Raw genomic sequence first — 27352 nt, forward strand, 5'->3', positions numbered from 1 at the left:
AAATTGAGTTAAAGGAAAAATGTTGATATCAAAAACAGCTTACACTAAATATATGCAGAAGTTCTAAATAAATATATCCTTTATCCCTGAAATTCTATTCTAAGAATTATTAAAGTGTGCAATGATGCTTATGAAATCATTTCTTCAGACTTTCTAGCAATTACATAACACATGGATACATTAGAGAATGTTAGAAATTATTTAAAGCTTATGATATGTTCATAGAATTATTTAAAAGAAGAGATATTTTCTTTTTAATTTTTTTAATTTTTATTGTAAAGATGATAAATAGGGGTCACAGTTACCTAAGTCAGATAATGAGTACATTTCTTTTTGAACAATGTCACCTCTTCCATCATTTTCTCCCAGTTTTTTTTTGCTACCAACCCCCCTCACTTCACCACAAACTTGTTCATTTCCATCATAATAGCCAGTGTCACTGCTGCATTACTTTACCCTTTGTCCCACCATTTCTATGTAGGAGAAATGTTTTTCTTTTTTTTATTGTCAGTATAATCTATAGAAGGGTTAAAGTTACATTTGCCAAGTAGTAGGTGCATTACCTCTCATACATTGATACCCCTTCTCATGTTTTTGTCTCCATTAACCTGCCCTCACCCCTCCCAATCATCTTGTTTTCCTCCCCTTCCCTTTCCTATTTCAAACAAACGTGTATACAATATACCAGGTAACAAAGTCAGACACAGTAACAATGTGAGATTCACCATAAGGACAAAAAAAAAGAGAAGAGAAATAACATAGTACATTAAGAACAACAATTACACAAGATAAAGCTCTTGTTTCCATATCCTAGAGATCCTTTCATTTGGTCTCATCCTATTTGACCTTATGTACCTAGCTTTTCCGCTATTGCCGTCCTCTGCTAGGTGAGTCCTAGATATGCACTAATTATTACAAATGAGGGAAACCACTGAGCCTATGTTCCTTTGGGTCTGGCTTACTTTACTTAATAGGATTTTTTCCAAGTCTTTCCATTTCCTTACAAATGGGGAGATGTCGTTCTTTCTGATGGCAGCATAGAATTCCATTGTGTATAAGTATCACCTCTTCTTGATCCAATCATCTACTGTAGAAGAAAATTTTAAAGGACAGGATTTTTAAAACTAAAAGGTTTAGGGCCGGGAGTTTGGCCTAGTGGTTAAAGTGCTTGCCTAGCATGCATGAAGACCCGGGTTCGATTCCTTGGTACCATATACATAGAAAAAAGCCAGAAGTGGTGCTGAGGCTCAAGTGGTAGAGCTCTAGCTTTGAGAAAGTCCAAGGACAGTGCTCAGGTCCTGAGCTCAAGCCCAAGACTGGCAAAAAAGCAAAAAACAACAAAAAAAAAACTAAAGGGTTTATCAGTTAGTAATACAAGTACCTTGAGAATTAAGTTAAATGAATTTATAAAATGTGAAAAGTATCTCCCGTGTAGTTTTAGATGATAATCATACAAAAATTATTATATGAACTCTTTGGCTTCTGGTTTGCATATTTTACTGACAGACTTCTCTCAAAAAGATTTAATTTGCCATTAACAAATTACTACTGTGTAGCTGCTCAAAAGCAAAAGCAAGGTGATACTTCTTCATAAAATAAGACTTAGGGTGATACTTTCATGGCATGATTACTCACTAGCAAAATTCTTATTTCAAAGGTAAACATAAAACCTCTATGTTAAATAAAGAAGCAAAGAAATTTTAAGAAATTAAAATCAAGAGCACAGTAGTTTCAAGATAAAGAGTAGACAAAGACATCTATTCAACTCCTGAACCCCCATGTCTCTGTGTACCTCCAGAAAAAAAGAAATTAAAAATTAAAAGAAATCTTTCATAAATTGGTCCCATAATCATCCAAATATCTGTTTTCAAGGTTATTATAAGAATTAAGTTTTTGTATGATTAATCTCATGTGGTTACTGTATCTAACTTTGGTACTTAGTATATTGTATACATGTTTATTTGTTTATTTGAAAAGGAGAAGGAAAAAACAAGATGATTGTGAGGGGGTGGGTGGGGAAGAGGACAAATACATGGGGTATCAGTGTTCGAGAAGTTATGTACCCACTACCTGACAAATTTAACTGTAACTCCTCTATATATTACCCTGACAATAAAATACAATAAAAAAATTTTTTTAAGAAGGCTAGACAAAGAAAAAAGAAAGCTAGCTTTGATGTGTGATGCATCATCTACTTGGGAGGTAGACATAGAGAAGATGGGGATTTGAGGCCAACCCAGGCAAAAAGTTAAACAAGTTAGTAAGACCACATCTCAATCAGTAAGTCTGTGTGTGGTCTCCTATGTGGTCTTATGTGTCTGTCCTCCAAGTTACATAGGAAATATAAATAAGAAGATCATGACACAGACATGAATGACCCTGTTTGAAAAGTAGATACAGAAAAATAAAAGAGCTAAGGATGCAGGTCAAATGGTAGAGTGCCTGCCTCGCAAGTCCAAGATTCTGAGTTCAAACCCAAGGAACTGCTTCTCCCACAAAAAAAAAAAAAAACCTAATTTCAACAAATTCACTTTCTCAGAGGAACTTCTGAAAAGGAAGTCCCTATTATTTGTCAATGGAACAGAAATGGGTCATGAACACAATCAAGTTTTAAAGACTTATCCAGTGGAAGTATGTTTCAAGCTGATAAACCCTAAGGAAGTAGTTGTACACAGGCCAGGCCCGGCGTGTCTCCCTAGTACTTTCAATCTGATTTTGAACTTGATGCTGGTGGTGACAAGGTTTCAGAATATTTTTTTCATACTCAACAGACAAAACACATAAAGAAAACATTTCTCTTTTCCCAGCTGTGTAGATGTCTTTGGATCAAGCATTTCTTCCTGCGTAGCCAACTGTGTAGCCATCTCAGTGGATTACAGAATGTAACCTACACACTAGAGAGAAACATAAGACAGTCAAGCCCGCAACATGGCAGTTTTCTTTTATTTTGCTTCTGGCCCTATGGAGGTTTGAACTCAGGGCTTAGCACTCTCTAGGCAAATGCTCTATCACTTGAATCACGCTCCTCATAATCCGGGAAGTTTCACTTGAAAACAAAGCAAACAACATAAATGCATGCAGGATGATCATGGTGACAAAAAAATATGAAATACAAGTTACAGATGAGTCAACAAAGCCCAGGAATGGAGTCCAAATAAGTTGACATATTTTTATACTTTACCAAGAAACAAATTTTGGGGAAAGACATGAACAATAACTGCACCTCTAAAATACAGGAGAAATCTTATACATAAAAGGGAATTCCATCAGAAAACATTGTGAGTCCAATCTAATAACACGGAAAAAGATCCAACTAGCTATATAGAGTAGAAACATAAATAAGAGAAGAAATTGGATTGCAGAACAGTTTTTTTAACCTATGATGAACTGTCTAAACCATGAGCTAAAACAAATTATTGAATATGCACACTCATCAGAGTATTTATCGTATCACTTACTGCCTAGCATACACGCTGACCGTGAATGAGTTTGCTCTCCTGTCTCTTTCTACCTGGCTTTGATATCACTCATGTAACAATACATCTCTACCTCGAATATGAAGACAATAAAACTCAGGAGGCGGTAATGAGAAACCACACCCTTACAACCTTCATTTTATTGGGACTAACTGATGACCCTCAACTCCAGATTCCCATTTTTGTCTTCCTGCTCTTCACATACATGTTGAGTCTATCGGGAAATCTAACCATCATATCCCTCACTTTATTGGACTCTCACCTCAAAACACCCATGTATTTTTTCCTACAAAATTTTGCCTTACTGGAAATTTCATTTACATCTGCTTGTATCCCCAGATACTTGTATAACATAGCCACGAGTGACAGGTCAATTACTTATACTACTTGTGTCATCCAAGTGTTTTTTACTGACATCTTTGGAGTCGTCGAGTTTTTTCTCCTGGCCATTATGTCCTACGATCGCTACGTGGCCATCTGCAAGCCCTTGCATTATGTGACCATCATAAGCCGCAGAGCGTGCAGGAGGCTGGTGCTCTGCTGTTGGGTGGCGGGTTTGTTGATTATTCTCCCACCACTTACCCTATTCCTGGATTTGAAATTCTGTGACTCCAACGTCATTGATTATTTTTTCTGTGACGCATCTCCTATCTTGAAGATTTCCTGCTCGGACACATGGCTCATAGAGCAGTTGGTGATTGTCTGTGCTGTGCTGACCTTCATTCTGACCCTTGTCTGCGTGGTTCTGTCCTACATATCCATCATCAAGACCATTCTACGATTCCCTTCAGCCCAGCAAAGGAAAAGAGCCTTTTCCACCTGCTCTTCCCACATGATCGTGGTTTCCATCACCTACGGCAGCTGCATCTTCATCTACGTCAAACCCTCAGCCAAGGAATCAGTGGCAATCAACAAAGGGGTGGCGGTGCTAATGACCTCCATCGCCCCCATGCTGAACCCCTTCATTTACACTCTGAGGAACAAGCAAGTGAGACAAGCCTTCAGCCATTCCTTTAGAAAACTTGCCTTGGTCCCAAAGAAGAAAGAGGGAGGTTAAATGTACAAACAATATATGGTCAGAAGCTGGGCACGGTGGCTCACACCTGTAATCCTAGATACTCAGGAGGCTGAGATCTGAATATTCATGCTTCAAAGCCAGCCCTGGCATAAGACTCTTATCTCCAATTAACCACCAGAATAACCAGAAGTGGTGCTGTGGCTCAAGGGGTAGAGCGCTAGCCCTGAGCTAAAGAGCTCAGGGACAGCGCCCAGGCCCGGAGCTCAAGCCCCAGAACCAACCAAAAAAAAAAAATGTCAGAACACAAGCCATTGAAATCCTCATCTTTTTATTGATCTGATTTCTATTCCGGTTAGGCTTAACTAACATTCTATTTTTTGCACATGGGTGCAAGAAATAGAGCTTACTAACATGCAAGCTCATTCCTCTAATAAAACAATCCTCTTTCAGGATATTCTCTGAATTTAAAAAAAAAGTGGTATTTTCTTGCTAATGATTTTTTGTGGTGTGTGTATTGGTCCAGGGGCTGAGTGCTGCCTTCTAGCTTTCTTGCTCAAGGCTGGTACTCTATCACATGAGTCACAATTCCACTTCCAACTTTTTGGTGTTTGGGTGGAAGTTAGAGCGTCATGGCCTTTGCTCTCCAGTCTGCTTTCAAATTGCAAACTTGAAATCTCAGCCTCCTGAGTAGATAGGATAACAGGAATGAGCTATCAGCACCCAGCTTTTGTTAATGGTTATATTTTACTTTTTCCCTGAGGTCAGTTTCCTCCTTTTTTAATTTTTTTATTGACCTCAGTTAGTTACATGAGGGAAGTTTCCTTTTAGCAAGTCTACTCGTGCACTTTTTGTTTTACTCATAATCACCCCTCAACACTCCTCCCTCCTTTCCTTTGCCCAGCCAGCCTCATCAAGTTGCCTTGTTCAATATTTTCATGCATGTACTATATGTTCTCTAGCTCATCCTTTTTCCCTCCACATTTTCCCCTCTCCCACTAATGCCTACAGCCCAGACAAGAAATGCTTCAACTTGCTCTTTTCCTGTCTCTATCATAGTGGATCCAGGTGAAAAGGAGCACCCCATTCAGGAGCTTCAAATCCCCAAGTTCTGCCTCAACCTCTGTGTCGGGGAGAGCAGAAACAGGCTGACCCTGGCAGCCAAGGGGTTGGAGCAGCTCACAGGGCAGACCCCAGTGTTTTCTAAAGCTAGAGACCCTGTCAAATCCTTTGGCAGCAGGAGAAATGAAAAGATTGCTGTCCACTGCACAGCCCATGGGGACTAAGGCAGAAGAAATCCTCAAAAAGAGTCTGGAGGTGCCGGAGTATGGATTTAAAAAAAATAATAACTTCTCAGATACTGGAAACTTTGGTTTGGGGATCCAGAAACACATGGATCTGAGCATCATGGATGATCCAAGCATTGGTATCTATGGCCTGGACTTCTGTGTGGTGCTCGGTAGGCCAGGTTTCAGCATCACAGACAAGAAGCGCAGGACAGGCTGCAATCTGGGCCAAAACAGAATCAACCAAGAGGAGGGCCAGGCGCTGGTCCCAGCAGAAGTATGATGGGATCATCCTGCCTGGAAAATAAATCCCCATTTCTATCCAAAGGCCAATAAAAGGTTCTCAGTAAAAAAAAAAGAAAAGAAAAGAAATGCTTCCACTTCTTATGATTTGCTTTCTATTAAAATTCACATTGACTGTTTGAAGTTAATGGTTTTATTCCTATTTAGAAAAACCAAAAGCAAAGTAACATAATGCATGCCAATACAATAAAGAAACAAATGGCCAGGAACCAGTGGCTCTTGTCTGTCATCCCATCTACTCAGTAGGCTGAGATCTGGAGATTGCCATTAGAAACCAGCCCTGGGCAGGAGAGTCTGTGAGTCTCTGATCTCCAATTAACCACTAGAAAGGGAGGTGTCCCTGGAGTGGAAGAGCACTAGCCTTGAGCATAAAAGGTCAGAGACTGGTCCTGGCTGGCTTGGTGGCCGGGACAGAGAGTCTCCATTAGGAGATGCATGCGGGCCGTGACATCAGTGTCCACAAAGGTAGGAGAGAAGCTGAGGATGAAGTTGCACGCTGTGGTGGAGGGACAGGGAGCTAGAGATGCTGAGGGCTGCTGTGAAGCGATTTTTTTTAGGGACGACCTTGAACACATCAGCTGTGTCATCCAGAAACCATCAGTGGCTCAGATAAAGAGAAGAAAACTACCTGAGATTCCGGCAACCCTCTTCCAGCTGAGTCATCCAAGAAAGGACCCAAAAAGGTGGCATCTGGTGTCCTGTCACCTCCTGCAGCCGCCCCTGCACTCAGCAGTTCCAGTGTCCCTAGGCTGGTGGTCCTGCACCACTGATGTGACCCCAGTGCTCGGAACAGCTGGACGCCAACAGTGACCTGGTGGATGTTGAGGGCCAGGAGAAACCCCTCCCGCCAAGAAACTCAACCACCACCAGGCCTGGCCCTGGGTTCTGGCCCTCTGCCTACCTCCACCAGTGTTCCTCCATCTCCTGCGAGCCTTCCACCTCTGGCTCTCTCTCAGTTCACATTGAACCTGTGGATCACATGGAATTCGGAGCGAAGCCTCCATGAGAGAGGGTCAGAGAGCTGCTGGGACAATCCACTTCGGACCTCCTGCAACCTCCATCGGGTGGACGTTTTTATGCAGAAAACAATAAAAATTTCTACCACCAAAAAAAAATAAAAAGGTCAGAGACTGCCCAAGGTCCTGAGCTCAAGGCCCAGGACTGACACCAAAAAAGGAGAAGGAGGAGGAGGAGGAGGAGGAGAAGGAGGAGGAGGAGGAGGAGGAGGGAAACAAGTAGCTTAAATTGTGTTGTGCTTCCAATAAATAGAGCTTTCTTTACTTCTTCCAGACAAAATGCTGCTGAAAGGTTCGACTGATTGAATTAATATGTTTGAGAGCCTAGTTCTTGGCATTCAAACAGAAATAAAAGAAATTTGCAACACCCCTGACCTTACTTAGCTCATGACTAAACTACACTAATTGAAGTTGTTTAAATCCCATTCTTGATAAGTGACATGATAGAATTTAAAAGTTGAGACCAAAAAAATAAATGTATGTCAACAGCAGAAGACCAGCTTCCTGCATGCCCAGAGCAGGAAAAATAAAAACCTCCGCCACAGCATTTTGTTCTTGTATCTTGGGTTGGGTTTTTATTGTCTGTTTGTTTGATTCTGTGGTGGCTACTTCTCCACATGCATTCTCCTGAAATATCCACAGCAAAAAGTTCTGATAGGACCTCCCATCAGACTCACCTGAGGACTGTCCAGTGGGCCTAACTCCACAGTACACCCCCCAGATCGCAGTCATAAATAAATTCTGCAAGAATCACTGATCAAGGCAATTTTGAATAGGGAAAAGATCATTTTAATAAAATCCTGATCAAAAGACAGCAGTGCAACCAGACACTGGTGACTCATGCCTGTGAGCCTAGTTACGCATTGAGCTGAGATCTGAGAATCATGGTTCAAGGTCAGGCTAGCCAGGAAAGTCCGTGAGACTCTAATCTCCAATTAACACCCAAAAAAAAGCCAGAAATGGAGCTCAAAGTAGTGGAGCGCTAACCTTGAGCAACAAATCTCAGGGACAATGCTCAGGCCCTGCGTTCAAGCTCCAAGACTAGCACAGAAAAATAATCCCCTCTGGGCCGGGAGTTTGGCCTAGTGGTAGAGTGCTTGCCTAGTATGCACAAATACCAGAGTTCGATTCCTTGGTACCACATACCTAGAGAAAAGCCGGAAGTGATGCTGAGGCTCAAGTGGTAGAGATCTAACCTTGAGAAAGTCCAAGGACAGTGCTTGGGGCCTGAGCTCAAGCCCAGGAAGGTAAATAGTAATAATAATAATAATTCCATGCTGAACAAAGCATAAAATAATTATCACTACTAAACCACCACTATGGAAGATACACAAAGATGTGCTGCACACAAAAGAGGAAGAGCAACATAAACCTGGAGAAGAAAAAACAACAGGGAAAATAAATTCCACCAAATGTATAGACAAGAAAAAGGGGAGCAATAGATGGATAGATCTTCAAATGTAGATATCTAAAGACATAGATTTCAATATACAACTCTGAAAAAAATTAATGACAAGAACAGCTAAATTCCTGTCCAATACCAATGGACTCAATTTGCTGTTCAAAAAACGATTGCAAGTTAAATCAAAAACCAATGGACTCAATTTGCTGTTCAAAAAACGATTGCAAGTTAAATCAAAAACCAATGGACTCAATTTGCTGTTCAAAAAACGATTGCAAGTTAAATCAAAAATCAAAACTCAATCATTGTAGTCTACAATCTCTCTTAAATATATGTAAACAAATTTGAAAAATGGAAATGTCTTCAGTGTATTCAATGGGTGCTTATGAATTTGAAAAGCATAAAAACACACACACACAATGTGAAAATATAGGAGAACTTCTGTTGACTGCATCAGGTAGGGATCATTTTCAGGAACAAAACTGCTGAAAAGTAGTTTGTACAACTATTCAGTTACCCATACTCATTTACTCGATAATAGTGAGTAGTTGCAGAAAATCTGTGAAGATGTAGGAATGGGATAGAAAACTGACAGACTCTTGTTGCAAAAAATGTTATAAAAAATGAAAAAAGTCACATCAAAATCTTGTGGGGTGAGATTATTTTATTTTTAGCCGTACCAGGATTCGAACTCAGGACCTCATGCTTGCTAGATAGGTGCTCTGATCACTGGGTAAGACCCTGTTTTGACCGAGGTAGTTTTAGTTAAGATCTTGCTTCATGCCTGGCCATATGGCTGAGGCACAGGCCTTTATATCACAGCTGCACCATCATGTGGAGTTCTCCATTAAGAAGGGATCAAGTGAACTTTTCCTGTCAGACTGACCCCGAACTGTAACCTTCTCAATTCAGCCTTCAAGTAGCCAAGATTACAGGAAAGAGTTATTAGCATATACCTCAAATTAGGGACTGATGTAGTTTTTATAGCATATAGAATGGACCCATTCATTGCATAGGACAATTTGGAAAGTTAACTATAAAAGAGTAATTACCCCTAGATTTATAAATATTCACAAATTTTCTTATAGTGGTCTGAAATATTTTTACTTCTACAAATATAATGTGGATGAAAAAGCAAGCTCTCATGGAGATATGGAATAAAAGGGTGGACAGACAAATAGTCACCTAGTTTTCAATGCCGAGTATCATGTTGCCGTGTGTGTGTGTATGTGTGTGTGTGTGTGTGTGTGTGTGTGTGTGTGTGTGTGTGTGTCAGTCTGTCTGTCTGTCTCTAAGGACACTGCCCTCTATGCTATGTTTTTCAGGATTTCTGCCAAGTTCATTACACAAAAGATTCATTCACTAATGAATTGGGTCACCAAGGTCCCTTTTGTTTATTCATTTCACTTCACCCTTGGCAAATAAAACAAAGGATAGTCTTGCTAATGTAGGAACTTCTCACTCCATCCATAGGAACAGTGCATCCTTCAAACACAGGATGTATCTTTTCAGACACTCAAGAGGGCTCTAAATATACCAAAACATCCGTCAGCATCATATTGCTTTCAAACTTGAGCATCCTACCATAGATTAAATCCTTGAGGCAAAAGCCTTGGCGATGCGCTGGAGATGAAGAGCTCCGAAACAAAGACAATGCAGAGCACACTGTGTGGTCGTCCGTGAACAGAAACAGACGTGAGTTCAAATACAAGCCTCCACTAGCTCTATTATCCACTCTCAGGAGAATAAGTCCAATTATGCAATTTCAATTACTTCTCTTCTTGAGAATTTAGTTGGTTCCATCAGAGAAGTAGATTTGATTACCTGTGTCGATATTTGAAATACTTTTTTAAAAAAGAATTCAACTTGTTGGGCATGGTGGCTCATGCCTGTAAGCCTAGCTACTCAGGAGGCTGAGATCTGAGGATCACAGTTCAAAGCCATCCTGGGCAATACAAAGCCCTAAGACTCTTATCTCCAATTAACCTTAGAAAATGGGACGTGGGGCTGTAGCTCAAGGGCAGGGTGGTAGCCTTGAGCTGAAGAGTTCAGGGATGGTGCTAGGCCAGACTTCAAGCCCCATGATCCCCCAAAAAAGAGAAAAGAATTCAACTTATATTTGGTTTGTAATTTGGGGAGGAAGCATAACCTTTGAATTCGAGTCTTCACGCATGCTAGTCAAGCACTCTACCACTAGGCCAAACTCCAGCCAAAACATAACATTCAAATAACACGGCTTAGCCAGGATGGTATACAGTGGGTGCTAACCAAGTCACCTCACTGTTCCCTAACATAAACACACCTTCCACTGCCAAGCGAAAGTGATATATGTTTCCACTGCAAATCACTCCTTACCTAAAAATGTATATAGTGAATGGCCTCTGAAGTATTAATAATTAAGTTGCCCAAATGCGTATATAGAGAAAATAGACATGCCACTCACAGTTCAGTTTCAGTCATTTTTCTCAGACTGTCTCTTATTTGTGTGTGTGTGTGTGTGTGTGTGTGTGTGTGTGTGTGTGTGTGTGTGTGTGTGTGCTGGTTCTGGGGGTTGAACTCAAGACCTAGATACTGTCTCTGAGCTATTTTACTCAAGATAGTGCTCTATCACTTAAGCCACAGCTCCACTTCCTGCTTTTTGGTGATTAATAAGATATAAAAGTCTGGGGCCAGGAGTTTGGCCTAGTGATAGATTGCTTGCCTTTCATGCACAAAGACCTGGATTCGATTCCTAGATACCAAAAGCTGAAAGTGGTACTGTGGCTCCAGTGGCAGAGCTCTAGGCTTGAGAAAACTCAAGGACAGTGCTCAGGCCCTAAATTCAAGCCCCAGGACTGGCAAAGAGAGAGGGCAGGGGGGGGGGTTACTTTCTTGCCCAGTCTAGCTTTAAATCAAAATTTTCAGCTCTTAGCCTCCTAAGCAATTCCAATCATAGGTCTGAGACACCAGTGCCTGACAGTCTCCTAGTATTTTGTACAAAAGGAAAATGTTAGGGAGTAGAAGAAAAGATAGCTCTTTTAGAACAAGGGATTTTAATTAGAGTGGCCTTATTGCACATACTTCTAAATACTAAACTAAATGCTTGAGAACTGAAGAAAAGATGGAGCAGGAGGCCCAGTGGGCTGGAGAGAAAATCCTTCAGAGCCCTCAATTTGATTAACTTTCTGTGCAATCCTGGGGCTGCCACAGGGCTCCCCCAGAAAGCTCAGGGAATATCTTCCCTCTTCGATGAAGACAGTCTATTCAGGGTTTTTGCTTGGCATACAAATATCTGATAGCTGACACCCAGCCCCTCATCATAAGGAAGGGAAAGATTTCAAAGAAATAAATCTGTTGAACGTACTGTCTAATTGAGGCCTCCAGGAAATCTTCTTTCCACTCACCTGTACAAGCTCTAGACATGGTTATTTCTATCAAAAAAAAATACTTGAGATCTTAGTGCAACAAATTGACCCCATTGATATCTGTATGTACACACACGCACGCGTGCACACACACATATACATATGGAAGAGCTATTGGCATAAAATCAGAAGAGTCTTTTAAAACATTAATTTGTCACTTAAAGAATGGTTGAAGTAGTATAAATAGCACCATTGCAAAGATGAAATCTACTTAAGACAATTTACAAGTAAATCCATTGGTTGTTTTAGAGTATTTTTTTTTTGTAGGTTGTCGGACTTGAACTCTGGGCCTGGGCACTGTCCCAGCTCAAGGTTACCACCCTACCCCTTGAGGCACAGCGCCACTTCTGATTTTCTAGTGGTTAATTAGAGATGAGTCTCACGGTCTTTAGTGCCCAGGCTGGTTTTGAATCCCAATCTTCAGATCTCAGCCTCCTGAGCAGCTAGGTTTACAGGTGTGAGCCACCTCGCCCGGCTAAAGTATTTCATATATGACAAGTTACTGTTCAATTGCGCAAATTCCGTGTTTAAGGTTTATATTTTGGTGCTATTATACATGTAATGATATTTGCAGAAGACAACATAAAGTATATGTTGCAAGATGTTAAGCTATTTTACACTATCTTACGTTTTTTTATAGCAGACCAAATTTTTTTAACTTTGTATATTATCCAAACAAAGTTAAGAAAAATAACAGGCCTTCTATTTTCCAACTGCCTTACAATTAATAAAAACAAAAATAGAGCCAGGCACAGTGGCTCTTGCCTATAATCGTAGCTACTCAGGAGGCTGAGATCTGAGGGTAGTAAATCAAAGCCAGACTGGGCAGGAAAGACTGTGAGATTCTTATCTCCAATTACCCACTAGAAATCTCTAAGTGGGGCTGTGGTTCAAAGGGTAGTGTGGTAGTCTTGAGCTGAAGAGCTTAGGGACAGCACCCAGAAAATTTCAATACACAAGCTGAAGATGTAAGGCAGTGGTATTGCTCTTACCTAGCATACACAAGGTCCTGAGTTCAATCTCAGCACCACAAGTAAACAAAAATTTCAACATACAGAAAATCCATTACTAACATTTGAGCCTGAAAGCCTTCCGTATCTTTAACTTGGGTTCTAAATGTTATATTAATAGTGAAGTAAATTCTCATATCTCAGAGGATTTCAAATACTAGATTTCCCTATCACTCTTACTTTACCCATTGAAAAATTTTTCATCCCAGTAATGGAGAGATAAGGGATGGGGAGAGATAAGGGATGGTAATGAAGAAAATATTGCCCTAGATAGATAATGAGTCATTGTCTATATATATGTGTGTGTGTGTGTGTGTGTGTGTGTGCATATGTATATGGATGTGTATATATATGCATATGTACACACATATATGACAAGTTACATGTCAGGATTTGGGAGGCAGAGGTATTAGGATCTCAACTTTGATGCCTGCCTAGGCTACAAATATCTGATAGCTGACACCCAGCCCCACATCATTAGGAAGGGAAAAATTTTAAAGGAACAAACAAATCTGTTCAAGGTACTGTCTAATTGAGGCCTCCAGGGAATCTTCTTTCCATTCACTGTACAAGCTGTAGACATGGTGAATGCTATCAAAAAAAAATCTTGAGATCCTACTTGAGACCCTGTCTCAAAGCTAAAGAAAAAAATAAAAATAAATGAGGGTTTCATTTATGTATATATGAAATGTCACGATAAACCTATTACTTAATACGATAGTATATATTCATGTAAAAAGAGTGAAGCACTGTTTGGCAGTGGCTGGTAACACGGGATTGGGAGATCTAGTACACCCACTAGGTTTGAAAGATTTCCAAAAAGGGTGCTTTGGCTGAATAGCAAAGATATTTTTGTATCCTCAGGTTGAACCTACTGGCCACTAAGGAATGATGTAGTAGAAAATGGGAAGTTATTGGTGAGGATATTGCTTCCAACAGGAGATGTCTGTGAAGTGATTAACAACACTGGACACACTCATGTGTGTTTCATTTACATTATTACTCAGCTTTATTAGAATGAATACATGGGAGAACTAATATACAGAGATACAGAGTCTGTAAAATCAGCTTTGCACGCTCCAGTATGAGATGAATGTGCCTGACATTCCATAATTCCACAAACGAGATCAGGACTGGTGAATATGCAGGTTGAAGGATCATCACAATAGAGATTCTGTATGGAATCAGGTACTTGACCCCCACCATACATACATATATATATATATATATATATGCTTTCTGCTTAAAATAATTTTAAACTATTATTTTGTTTTAGAACAGGAAATTACAGTTGACCTTAGCATAGTAGAATATTCCTGTAATATCAGTATCGAGGAGACTGAGGCAGGAGGATGATGAGCTCCAGGCCAGCCTATACTGAGATAGGGTAAGACTCTGTCTCTAAATAAATAAATAGAATTATATACATTAATGGGAATGCAAATTAGTGAAACTGGGTATGGGAATGTAAATTTGTACAACTGGCTGTGGAAGTCAGTATGGTGATTCCTAAAAAAAAAAAAAAAAAAACCTAAAAGTAGAACTATCCTATAATCCAGCAACACTCTTGGGATTTTAGCAAATTCATGTATAATAAAGGCATCTGCACACTCATGCCTATCACAGCACTAATCACAATAACCAAGGTATGGAACTAGTCAACATGCCCTAAAAATGATGAATGGATGAAGAAATTATTAAAGAGTGCCTATGCAATTCCCATTCTTGTCATTGTTATGGTAGGACTACCTGATAGTTTTTCCTGCTGGCAAGACATGAAACTGTTAGTGTGCTCTAAGATTTCCAAATAGAGAACATGAAAGTAAAATAAGATCGTACTACTGACTATGTCATCAATAAAAATCAGTTTAAGAATTGGGCCCTGGTGTCTCATGCCTAGCTACTCAGGAGGCAATATTAGCTGCCAGGTAAAGAATAAAATCTCAGTAAGAAGTAATACACCTACTACCTGGTGAATGTAACTGCAATCCCTCTATACATTACCCTGACAATTAAAAAAACTAAAAATTAAATAAATAAAAAAGAATAAATCTCACATGAACTAGTTACTCAGTTCAGTTCAGTTTATGTCTCATTGCATATCACTATATAACTTTTATATCCCATATTCTACTATGTGGGATTTTTTTTTTCAGAAAAGCCACAAAACTCAGGAGCCAATTATGAGAAACCATACAGTAACAACTTTCATCCTCCTGGGACTAACAGATGATGCACAAATGCAAAGCCTGCTTTTAATTTTTCTGTTGCTTACCTACTTACTGAGTATCACTGGGAACCTGACCATTATCTCTCTTACACTTCTACATCCTCACCTGAAAACACCAATGTACTTCTTCCTGCGGAACTTTTCCTTCTTAGAAATGTTGTTCACCTCTGCTTGCATTCCTCGATACTTGTATAACCTAGCAACCAGTGACAAAACTATTGCCTACAGTGCTTGTGCCACACAAGCTTTTTTCACTGATCTTTTTGGGGTGACTGAGTTTTTTCTCCTGGCCACCATGTCTTATGACCGCTACATGGCCATCTGCAATCCTCTGCATTATGCCACCATCATGAACACCAGCACCTGCAGAAGATTTGTCCTCTGCTGCTGGGTGGCTGGCTTGCTAATCATACTCCCCCCATTCAGCCTGAGCCAAAATCTGGAATTCTGTGACTCCAATGTCATCGATAGCTTTCTCTGTGATGTGTCTCCCTTCCTGAAGATTTCATGCTCAGACACCTGGGTCATTGAGCAGATGGTCATTGGCTGTGCCGTGTTGACCTTTATCACCACACTGCTTTGTGTAGTTCTCTCTTACGTATTCATCATCCAGACCATCGTGAGGTTTCCTTCTTCCCAGCAAAGGAAGAAAGCTTTCTCTACCTGCTCTTCTCACATGATCGTGGTTTCTATCACCTATGGCAGCTGCATCTTTATCTACATCAAGCCTTCCGCAAAGGATTCAGTAGCAGTCAACAAGGGTGTGATAGTGCTCACCACCTCCATCGCTCCCTTGCTGAACCCCTTCATCTACACGTTGAGGAACAAGCAGGTGAAACAGGCCTTCCGTGACTCAGTTAAAAGAATGGCCTCATTGTCCAAGACGTAAAGGAACACCGAAGTTGATTACTTGGGTCTTTTTAAATAAGAGATTGGTTCCCCAAAGCTTACACCATTATGTTCCTAAAGCATTTTTGCTTTTGGCAAATCTAAAGTTCACTCACATAAAATTTCTCCAAAAAATGTTAAGGCAGGGTGCTGGCAACTAGCCTCAGGAGGCGGAGATCTGAGGATCCTCCTTCAAAGCCAGCCCAGGCAGGAAAGTCAGAGAGACTCTTATCACCAATTAACCACCAGAAAACCAGAAGTGGCGCTGTGACTCAAAATGGTAGCTTTGAGCAGAATTGCTCAGGGACAGCACCTAGGCCCTGAGTTCAAGCCCCACAACCAAAAAAAAGAACAACTTTGGCAAAGTACAACTTTGCCAATTAAGATCATACATTTTTACTTCTTACAAACATAGTTTTCTATTGATATCATGTTAATAGTTTTCCAAAGGAAAAGAAACTCCATATTGCATCCATCCTTAAAAACTATACAAATTTAATTTGGTTATTTGAAATCAGATAGGGAAAGGGGGAAAACAAGATGGGGGGGAGGGAAATGGGGACTAAGACATGAGAAAGGATATCAATGTTTGTGAAGTAATGCACCTTCCATCTGGGGAATATAATGTAACCCTTCTACTAATTACAATAAAAAATATATGAAAAAAGAAAAAAAAACTATACAAATTTAATCAACAAAATATGAATATTAATGAAATATTATACAGCCAAGAAACAATAATCTTCATTTTATTTATTGATCCACTCTTTACAAGTTATATCTTACCACATTAAATATGTATTTATTTTCATGCATGTCCAATATTTGAAATAAGACACACAAAAAAATAAATAAATAAGGAGACTTTTCTGGTTCATTAACACGATGACTGGGTTCTCATGGGTTTATGTGACATATACCTCCTTCTAAACCTTGTTACCACGTGGGCACATTACCTGTCTGATGTGGAAAATAAATAAATAAATAACCCTTCCCTCAAGCAGTAGACAGAACAAATATATTACTGGAATGTAGAAATAAATTAAATCCAGTAGGAATGGAGGGAAGAAAGGTATTTGATATACACTGAATAAACATTGACCGCCAGTGGCTCATCTCACATCTGTAAGCCTTAGTAGACAGGAGTCTGAGATCTGTGGATCATGGTTCGAAGCCAACCCAGGCAGGAAACTCTGTGAGACTCACATCTCCAATAAACAAAGCCAGAAGTGGTGGTGTAGCTCCAGTGGAAGAGCACTAGCCTTGAGTAAAAGAAGCCCAGGGGCATGGCCCAGGCCCAGGGTTCAAGTCTGGAGACCAGAAAAAAAAAAAGAATAAAGAACTATATAACTTATGGACAGAGATAGGAGAAGAAAGTGGGGAAATCAAAGGAAGGGGTGACATTGTTCAAAAAGCATTGTGCTCATTATGTAACTTAAGGAATTGTAGCCCCTTTGTATAACTCCTTCATAATAACCATAAAGCTGGATCAAGCCCCAGGACTGGCACATTAAAAAGAAAGAAAGAACCTGAACAGAATCCCAGGGTCACAACAGATTGGAGAGAGACTCGATAAATGGGACTACCTAAAAATAAAAAGTTTCTGTACAGATAAAAACATAGTTGCAAAAGTAGAGAGACAGCCAACCAACTGGGAAAAGATATTCACCAACAATACATCTGACAAATGCTTAATATCCAGTATCTACAGGGAACTCAAGAAACTAATCCCCCTCCAAACCCAATAAACCATTCACTAAATGAGCAAGGGAACAAAAGAGAGACCTATCAGGAGAAGAGATTAAAATGGCAGAAAAGCATATGAGAAAATGTTCATCATCTATGGTCATAAAGGAAATGCAAATCAAAACAACCCTAAGATACCACCTTACCCCAACAAGAATGGCCAAGATTTTGAACTCAGACAATGACAGTTGCTGGCGGGGTTGTGGAGAAAAAGGAACCCTACTGCACTGCTGGTGGGAATGTAAACTAGTTCAGCCACTCTGGAAAGCAGTGTGGAGGTTCCTTAAAGAACTGAAAATAGACCTTCCCTATGATCCCGCCATACCACTTCTGGGCATCTATCCTGAACAGCATGACCCAGGATATTATAAAGACACCTGCTCAGCTATGTTCATCTCTGCACTATTCACAATAGCCAGGCGATGGAAACAACCCAGATGCCCTACTGCAGATGAATGGATACAGAAAATGTGGTATATATACACAATGGAATTCTAAATAGCCAACAGACAAGATAAAATAATGGCATTCACAGGGAAGAGGATGAATCTAGAGCGAATCATGCTGAGTGAGACAAGTCAAGACCTAAGGAACAAAAGGCGCATGGTATCCTTAATATGCGGTTATTAAATCCAAAGTGTACAAGAGCGAGGACTCAATACCCAAAGCTATGGACATGGTAATGGAGATACAAACATAACTATATAGACAAAAAAACCTATGATCTATAATCATAATGTTTTATTTCATAAACTGATATGTTTCTATGACATACAAACCGTTAGCCTAATTTTGGTTAAGTTCTAAAGACTAAGTCCCAGAGAATGTAATTAGAGATTTCCTCCTTGAACAATTGTTTGTTAAACTTGTCATTTAAAATATGATGTAAACATAAGCCATATAATTAATGATTGTTGTTCCTAAGGTACTATGTTATCTCTCATCACTTCTACTGTCCCTTGGTTATCTCATATTGTTACATTATCTCACTTTGTTACCTGATATATTGGATATATTTGTATTTGATTATCTGAAATTGGATAAGGAACGAGGGAAAACAAGATGAGGGGTGGGGGAGGGGGAAGGGAAATGGGGATCATGACATGTGAAAGGGTATCAGTGTGTGGGAATTAAGGCACCATTTATCTGGCAAATATCATGTAACCCTTCCATTAATTACAATAAAAAATATATTTAAAAAAGAAAGAAAAAAATCTGATAACACCATAGAGAGAAAAAGACAAATCCATTACTATAATTTCTAATTCACACCTGTGTCAATAACAAATTTAACCAATACACTGAAATGTAGTTATACAGAAACTTGGAGTGATATCGTCTGTCAATACAAACCTACTGACTGACTATAGTATTCCCCAAATAAAAAAGAGTAAAGTTATTCCAAAACTCACAGATAGTATATACATAATACAAATTGTCTATAACCAGTCTTGACAGATTTAAAAGAATTCAAACCAGGGCCAGGAGTTTAGCCTAGTGGCAGAGTGTTTGCCTAACATGCACAAAGACCTGGGTTCAATTCCTCAGCACAACATACATAGAAAAAAGATGGAAGTGGTGCTGTGGCTCACGTGGTAGAGCTCTAGCCTTGAGAAAGTCCAAGGACAGTGCTCAGACCCTGAGCTCAAGCCCAGAACTGGCAAAAAATAAAAAAGAATTCAAACCATACAAAGCCCATTTTCCAACCAAGGGGAAAAATGTTGATGGGTTTGAAAACTTCATAAGAAATATACTTGGAAGGTGGCTGGTAACTTATCTTGTCCCTTTGCCACCCTCAGAAAAGCTAGCCTTCAGTAACAAAACGAAAAAGAAAAAGGAAATGGAAGGGAAGGAAGAGAAAGAGGAAGAGGAGCAGGAGGAGAGAGGAAATTACCATTCACAACCACAAGCCCACTGAGATATCCTTCAAAACTTTATATAGGAACATATATGTTTCTCTAGAGCCTTTGCAAGAGAACATGTTCAATCACTGTCTGCTCACTCTTCGGTGACAGACAGGAGACTGGTCGTGTGAGATACCTAAGTAGAGCAGAGCAGAATGGACAGGGGAAGACAACTGAGTGAGTGGAGAGACAGGGGGCACCTGCTTCAGGGATGGCGCACCTCTGGGCAGCTGCTCCCTCACCTCACACCACGGTCAGGTACCCAGCAGGAGTCAGAGTTCCCAAACAGTGGCAGTGATGATCAAGGAAGAAAATCTTATTCACCTTCACTGGTTAGTGATAGATCAGAACAAAACAGAAAACACATCTAGGACCAATCTGGGGTGTGTGTGTGTGTGTGTGTGTGTGTGTGTGTGTGTGTGTGTGTGTGTGTGCACGCGCCTGGCAAATCTGAGTCTTGAACTCAGAGCCTGAGCACTACCCCTCTGCTTCTTTTGCTCAAGCCTAGCAGTCCACCACTTCCGGCTTTTCTGTGTATGTGGTACTGAGGAATCGAACCCAGAGCTTCATGCATGCTAGGCAAGCACTCTACCACTAAGCCACATTTGCAGTCCCAGTCAGGTTTTAAGTTCATGCTGGGGATGAAAAAATCTTTGTTGCTATTCAAATACCAAAGGTGGCTTCGCTGCCTATTGGGAAAGATTTCAGTAGGATGGGACAAGATGAAATTCCTGTTCAGACAGCCATACCAGAGAGTCGAGTTTGAAAGGCAAATGCTGGGAGAATCTCCTAAGCCAAGATCCAGTGTGAATCCCAGAAAAACAGAATCTTTGAACTGAGAGAAAGTCCTGTTTGAAACCTGTACCAGTGCTGTAGGGCATTCTCACTGGTCAGTTCCAAGTTTTCAGCTATCTCCTTTGTAAAAGAAGAAAGTTTTCAATTTGCAAAAAAAAATTGTTTATTTTAGTGATATGTATCTTAAAGAAAAATGGAAATTGTATCCATAAAGTAGCAAGCAGGCTGGAGACACAGCTGAAGTGGTAGAGCACCTGCCTAGAAATCTTGAAGTCCTAAGTTCAACCCCTCGCAACTAGCAATAAAATATTTGAAAAATACCAAGCAGAGTATTTCATCCTGGGAGAAATTTCCATAGAGGAATCAAAACAGGATTGAGATGACACAGACCCACCCTTAAGGTCTCAGAGGACTTTGTCCCCCTGGCTGCATGAGTTTTTCCATTGTTGATTAGTCTGTCTCCAATTTGTTCCTAATTTCTCAACTGAATCACTAAGGACTGTTCAATTGTTCACTCAAAGGTTCCCTGTGTATGAGAGGTAGCATAAAAGAAGTGTAGCCATGACAGAAATCGCACGCAGGGAAGCCTGCCCCCTGCTCAAGAAGATCAAACCTAGAAAGATATTCTCCATTTTCTCTACACCTCTCTTTTTCTCCTTTGAACTCACAAAATAACTGGGAAGTCTAGACTACAAGATGACATTTCAGATATGGAGAAGGAAGAAAGAACTGTGTCTGTGCCCTGTAGCAGGGCAATAACGGTCTAGACTAGAACTTGCCTCTGTGTTTGTGTGTGTGTGTGTGTGTGTGTGTGTGTGTGTGTGTGTGTGTATGTGTGTGTGTGTACAGAGGGGGGGGGGAGGGAGAGAGAGGAGAGGAGAAGGAGGGAGGAAGATAAGGAAGGAGGGAGGGAGGAAGATCATATGTTTGTACTGGAAGATAAATATAAGACTGGAGAGTACACACAAACCTTCTCACCAGTCAATGCTCCTCAAATTGTGGTCCTTTCAAGCACCTCTAATGAAGAACTTCCAAAAAGTAAGTACATGTGGAACTGGGGTATAGCTCAGTGACAAAGCACTTACTTGTTTAGCAAGGACAATGTCCTGGGTTCAATCCCCAGTACCAAAGCAGAAAAGACAAAATACAGTTTGTTTTTAAAGCTGGTGGCCCGGGGTGTGGTGGCTCACATCTGTAACCTAGCTACTCCAGGAGGCCGAGATCTGAGGATCAAAGTTCAAAGCCAGCCCAGGCACAAAAGGATCTGAGACTCTTATCTCCAATTAACCTCTAGAAAATGGGAAGTGGGGCTTGGCTCAAGGGTAGTGTGGTATCCTTGAGCTAAAGAGCTCAGAGACAGTGCCCAGGCCGAGTTCAAGCCCCATGATCCACAAAAAAAAAAAAAAAAAAAGGCTGGTGGCTCATGACTATAATTGTAGCTAACCATAAGTCTGAGATACGAGGATTGGGGTTCAAAGCCAGCCTTGCCTGCGTTTAACCACCAAAACCAGAAGTGGAGCTGTGGCTCAAAATGGTAGAGCACTAGATTTGAGCAAAAGAGCTCAGGGACCAATGCTCAAGCCCTGAGTTCAAGACCCATAATCAACAACAAGAACAGAAAGTAAGCATATATATGTAATTGTTAGGAATATTTTCCCATTGTCTCTAAATGTAAACAGTTTGAATTCAATTCACTATCATTATACTTCAATAATGGCTTTACTGAATCTTTTTGTTAAATTATTGTTCTGGAGGCACTTAGAATTCTCCTACCAAAGTTACTTCACCCTTTATCCTAGCCATAACTATCTGTGGGGACTGTTGCTACTTCACAGAATATTAACAGACAATGGAAAAGAGAGCTCCACCCAGTAATACTCATTAATGTCATGGAAAACAAAATCAACATCTTATTATAACATTAACCTTATTATCCAGCACGCATTTATGACCTTTCTGGTCACTTTTTGGGGAGGTACAGCATTCAAACTCTTTGAAGCAAAATCAGTCAGTCCAAGGGCAGCCTCTGTCCTAAAGGAAGTCAGAATTTGATCTGTTTCAAATAAGGAGTCTGAAATGTGTTTGTGAATTTGCTAAATAGAGTCTCTCAAAGAAAATGACTGCCTTGTAATCACTCTCAGAATTACCAACACGCTGGTGAGTGGATCAACAAGATGTGGTAGTTTACACAATGGAATTCTATGCTGCTGCCAGAAAGAACGACATTGCCCCATCTGTAAGGAAATGGAAAGACTTAGAAAAAATCATATTAAGTAAAGTAAGCCAGACTCAAAGGAACATAGGCTCAATGGTTTCCCTCATTTGTCATAATCAGTAAAAACCTTGGGTTCTCCTAGCAGAGATTTACAATAGAACAAAACCTAGATACATAAGGTCACATAGTATGACACTAAATGACAGGACCTCCAGGCTATAGAAACAAAAGCCATATTGATTGTTGTCCTTAATGTAGTATGTTATCTCTCATCTCTTTTGCTGTCCCTTGGTTATCTCATATGGTTACAGTATTTCACCCTGTTATCTGATATATTGTTTATATGTGTGTTTGGTTATTTGAAATAGGATAGGGAAGGGGGGAAAACAAGATGAAGGGTGGGTGTGGGGGGAAGGCAAATGGGGACCAAGACATAGAAAGGGTATCAATGTATGTGAAGTAATGCACCTTCTATTTGGTGAATATAATGTAACCCTTCTATTATTAATCACAATAAAAAATATATGGGAAAAAAAAGAATTACCAACACGCATTACAGTCAGTGGTCCTGCACTAGTTAACTCACCAAGGGTTATCTGTTAATGATCATTCAAACAGTACTTATAGATGGGAGGAGGCTAAGGTTATTACTTCTTTAATAATTATTCCAAACTTTAATTGACATAAATTACAAAAAATAAATAGCTTTCAGCCTTCCAGGGGAATATAACCAGGAATGAGGAGGAGCCACAGAGAGGCTGGGTTTGGTCCAAGTATATTGTTTGCATATATGCAAAAATCTCAGTGAAACCTCTTGACCCAGCTAAGATATGCTAATAAAATAAAGAACCTTGCATTAATTAATACCCAATAACTGTACTTATTGAGCTTTTTTTTTTTTGCCAATCCTGGGGCATGAACTCAGGGTCTGAGCACTGTCCTTGGGCTTCCTCAAGGCTAGAGTTCTACCATTTGACCCACAGCATCACTTCTGGCTTTTTCTGTGAATGTGGTACTGAGGAATCTTCCTGCATGCTAGGCAGTGATTAAATTTTTCAGTCTTTTCTAATAATATATAAGAATACATATGTTGCTTTGTTGTTTGTTTCAGTCCTAGGGTTTGAACTCAGGGCCTAGAATGCTGCTCTGCCACTGGAACTACACAGTACCACTTCAGGCTTTTTCTGAGTAGTTTATTGGAGTCTCATAGACTTTCTAGATAAAGCTGGCCTCAAATTGTGATCCTCAGATCTCAGCCTTCGAAGTAGCTAGGATTGTGGGCATGAGCTGCTAAGAATACATATTTTGGTATGGGGAAGGAGTGATTTTTTTTAACTTCAGCATTGGCAGAATTGGGAAAGACATAGGTCGCTACAATGAATTGAACCTGTCTATGATGTAAGGAAGAAAGTAAAAAAGGAACAGGGGGGAAGAGAAATAAGAAGTGCAAGAAATGGGGGCACTTGCCTAGGAAGCCTGAGGTCCTGGATTAATCCCCAATGCTACACAAAAAGAAATGTGAAGAAATGATCCTGATCTACCACTGTATTCAGTCTGTCAGAATCTTAACAAAGACATGACAAAATAACATCTCTCCAACAAATTGTAACTCCCATGAACCAAGGGGAGGGAAAGTTTTCCTTGCTCCAAAATAATGCCTGTGAACCTAACCAATGTGCCTTGCTAACTTAACATTCAGTGATAGCTTAGACTGACAGCTCAGAAGAAAAGGAAAGAACCCAGGGCAGATAAGTGGAGAGAGGAAAAATGGGAGAATGCACTCTTAGTATTCAATGATCATGTGTGAAAATGGAACTAGGTAACCTGAGAAGATAGTCAGGGTTGGGAGTGATGGAGGAGAATGATGGAAGGGATAACGTCGGCTGGGAATGTGGCATGGTAGTAGAGTGTTGGCCTAGCATATATGAACCCCTGGGCCCCATTCCTCAGTGCCACATAAACAGAAAAGGCCAGAAGTGATGCTGTTGTTCAAGTAGTAGAGCACAACCCTTGAGCACAGAGAGGCTCCAGGACAGTGCCCAGGCCCTGGGTTTAAGCCCCAAGACTGGCAATTCACATTTATTTGTTTATTTGAAACAGGGAAGGGAAGGGAAAAAAACAAGATGATGAGACAAAGGACAAAGGATGAACCAGCATAACAATGATATTCACAAGACAATATGTTGGAAGTGAACTTTACAAGTTGGAAGGGCATGGGAAAGTGGGAGAAAAACATAGGAAGGGGTAACAATGTTCAAGAAGTAATGTACTCTCTACCTTAAGAATATTAACTGTTACCCCTATATACATCACCCTGATAATAAAATTTAAAATAAATTTTTTTAAAAATTAAAAGAAAGAAGGAAATAAAGAGAGAGAGAAGAGGCATTGTGCTTATAAACTGATATATTGAATTCAAGTCCCTTTGAACAACTACTTAAAGATAATAATTTTTTAAGGAGCCCAGGGAATCTGATTGGACATAGGGAAACACAAATTGCTATGAACAGCTGTCAGGATAACTAAAGGCAGTTGTCAAGGAACACACATGGAATAATGGTAACCCTACATACAAGCTTATATTCCCACTATAATCTGTGTTAACATGTCACTGAAATACATAGAAAAGAAATATTATATGCCATGTATGGTAGCAGGAGCAACTTGTTCACAGTGCTATCTGTGCTCTGTAAATAATAAGTGTGCATCAAACGATTGCCATAGCAGATGTGGATTATTTACTTAACACTGAAAACAAGAAAAGAAGCCTCTGACTCTCAAATGCCAAATGTATAAGTTGAGTAAAACCGGGTTTTTTTATTTTTTTTTCTTTCTGTCGGTCATGGGGCTTGAACTCTGGGCCTGGGCACTGTCCCTGAACTCATCAGCTCAAGGTTACCGTTCTACCCCTGCACCACAGCACCACTTCTGATTTCCTGGTGGTTAATTGGAAATAAGAGTCTCATGGATTTTAGTGCCTAGGCTGGCTCTGAACCACGATCCTCAGATCTCAGCCTTCTGAGTAGCTAGGATTACAGGGATAAACGACCATCAGCACTGGGCTACACCTTAGCTTTTTTTTTTTGCCAGTCCTGGGCCTTGAACTCAGGGCCTGAGCACTGTCCTTGAGCTTTCTCAAGGCCAGAGCTCTACCACTTGAGCCACAGCACCACTTCCAGCTTTTTTCTATGTATGTGGTACAAAGTGCATGCTAGGCAAGCACTCTACCACTAGGCCAAACTCCCGGCCTCACACATACCTTAGCTTTTTTAACTTTTCTTCTCCTTATTTAGAGATAATTTGAAGTACAAACAGCTGAATTCAAACCTAAGCCAGGCCCAACAGCTTAATTTTAAAACTAATGCCAAAGAAAGAGGTGCAGGCCTGTCTCAGACAGTAGAGTCCCTGCCTAACAAGGAAGGGTCTGTGTTCAGCAAATAAATTAATTATTAAGGGGCTGAGAATGTGGCTTAATGGTAGAATGCTAGACTTGAATAAAAGAAACTCAGGAATAGTGTCCAGGCCCTGAGTTCAAGCCCCAGGACTGGCAAAAAAAACTAATTAATAAGTAGTATGATTAATATGTCATTGTTAAAATTCATCTCAACTACATAAAATAATTAACAGAAAATATTAACAGATCCTTCTTGATTTTGAAAATGGAGCATTTCCATATGGGGTGGGAAGACACAAAGAAGGATACAGATTGAAGAAGGCAACTCCAAAATTGTTATATAACTTCTAGGATAAAATCATATAAATACATATTTTGAGGCAATATTGTTGAGAAAAAACATGTTGATTATATATAGAGAGAGAGAATTTGGGTTTGTTTTTCACCTTTGTTATAACTACGGTCTCTAATTAGATGATTGATTATAAGCATAAGTTCTACATAATGTACATATGTATGTATGTTTTGGGCATGAGTCTTGAACTCAGGGCCTAGACACTGTCCTTGAGCTCTTTTGCACAAGACTAGTACTCTACCACTTTGAGCCACAGTGCCAATTCCAGTTCTTCAGTGGTTAATCAGAGATAGGAGTCTCACAGGTACTTTTCTGCCCAGGCTGACATCAAACCACCATCCTCAAATCTCAGCCTCCTGAATAGCTAGGATTACAGGAATGAGCCTCCAGTACATGAGGTTACATTAGAAATCTCCTAGTAGGACATTGATTGTAAAGCTATGTTAACAAGCTAATCAAGTAAAAGATTAAATAAGCTGGCTAATTGGAATATCTTCATTCTAATCACATTACCAGATTTTTATGGCTCTCTCTGTCATTCTGCCTTCTTCTTCTTCTTCTTCTTCTTCTTCTTCTTCTTCTTCTTCTTCTTCTTCTTCTTCTTTTTTCTTTCTTCTTCTTCTTCTTCCCTTCTTCCTCCTCCTCCTTCTTCTTCTCTTCTTCCTCCTCCTCCTCCTCCTCTTTTTCTTCTTCTTCCTCTTCTTCCTCTTCCTCTTCTTCCTCTTCCTCTTCTTCCTCTTCTTCCTCTTCCTCTTCTTCTTCTTCCTCCTCCTCCTCCTCCTCCTCCTCCTCCTCCTCCTCCTCCTCTTCTTCTTCTTCTTCTTCTTCTTCTTCTTCTTCTTCTTCTTCTTCTTCTTCTTCTTCTTCTTCTTCTTCTTCTCCAGATTCTCCTTTGATTTGGCACAAGGTAACA

General features: G+C 40.1%; 3 protein-coding genes, 1 non-coding gene and 1 pseudogene across 4 annotated transcripts; all 5 read left to right on the plus strand.

The window, feature by feature from the left end:
* Positions 1-3585: 3585 nt before the first annotated feature.
* Positions 3586-4533, plus strand: LOC150067011 (olfactory receptor 6C2-like). The gene has a single exon (XM_090353551.1). The coding sequence runs from the start codon at positions 3586-3588 to the stop codon at positions 4531-4533; it is 948 nt and encodes a 315-aa protein (XP_090209677.1).
* Positions 4534-5492: 959 nt separating this feature from the next.
* Positions 5493-6085, plus strand: LOC150067012 (large ribosomal subunit protein uL5 pseudogene; annotated as a pseudogene).
* Positions 6086-6515: 430 nt separating this feature from the next.
* Positions 6516-6890, plus strand: LOC150067013 (BPTF-associated chromatin complex component 1-like). The gene has a single exon (XM_090353568.1). The coding sequence runs from the start codon at positions 6516-6518 to the stop codon at positions 6888-6890; it is 375 nt and encodes a 124-aa protein (XP_090209694.1).
* Positions 6891-15095: 8205 nt separating this feature from the next.
* LOC150067014 (olfactory receptor 6C2-like) lies at positions 15096-16031 on the plus strand. The gene has a single exon (XM_090356715.1). The coding sequence runs from the start codon at positions 15096-15098 to the stop codon at positions 16029-16031; it is 936 nt and encodes a 311-aa protein (XP_090212841.1).
* Positions 16032-16891: 860 nt separating this feature from the next.
* LOC150067015 (small nucleolar RNA U13) lies at positions 16892-16996 on the plus strand. Its single transcript, XR_016534673.1, has one exon. It is a non-coding gene; the product is annotated as a small nucleolar RNA U13 (small nucleolar RNA).
* The last annotated feature ends 10356 nt before the right edge of the window (positions 16997-27352 follow it).

The sequence above is a fragment of the Megascapheus bottae genome, chromosome 2, assembly GCF_031878675.1.
Source record: "Megascapheus bottae isolate mThoBot1 chromosome 2, mThoBot2.hap1, whole genome shotgun sequence".
NCBI classification, from domain to species: Eukaryota; Metazoa; Chordata; class Mammalia; order Rodentia; family Geomyidae; genus Megascapheus; species Megascapheus bottae.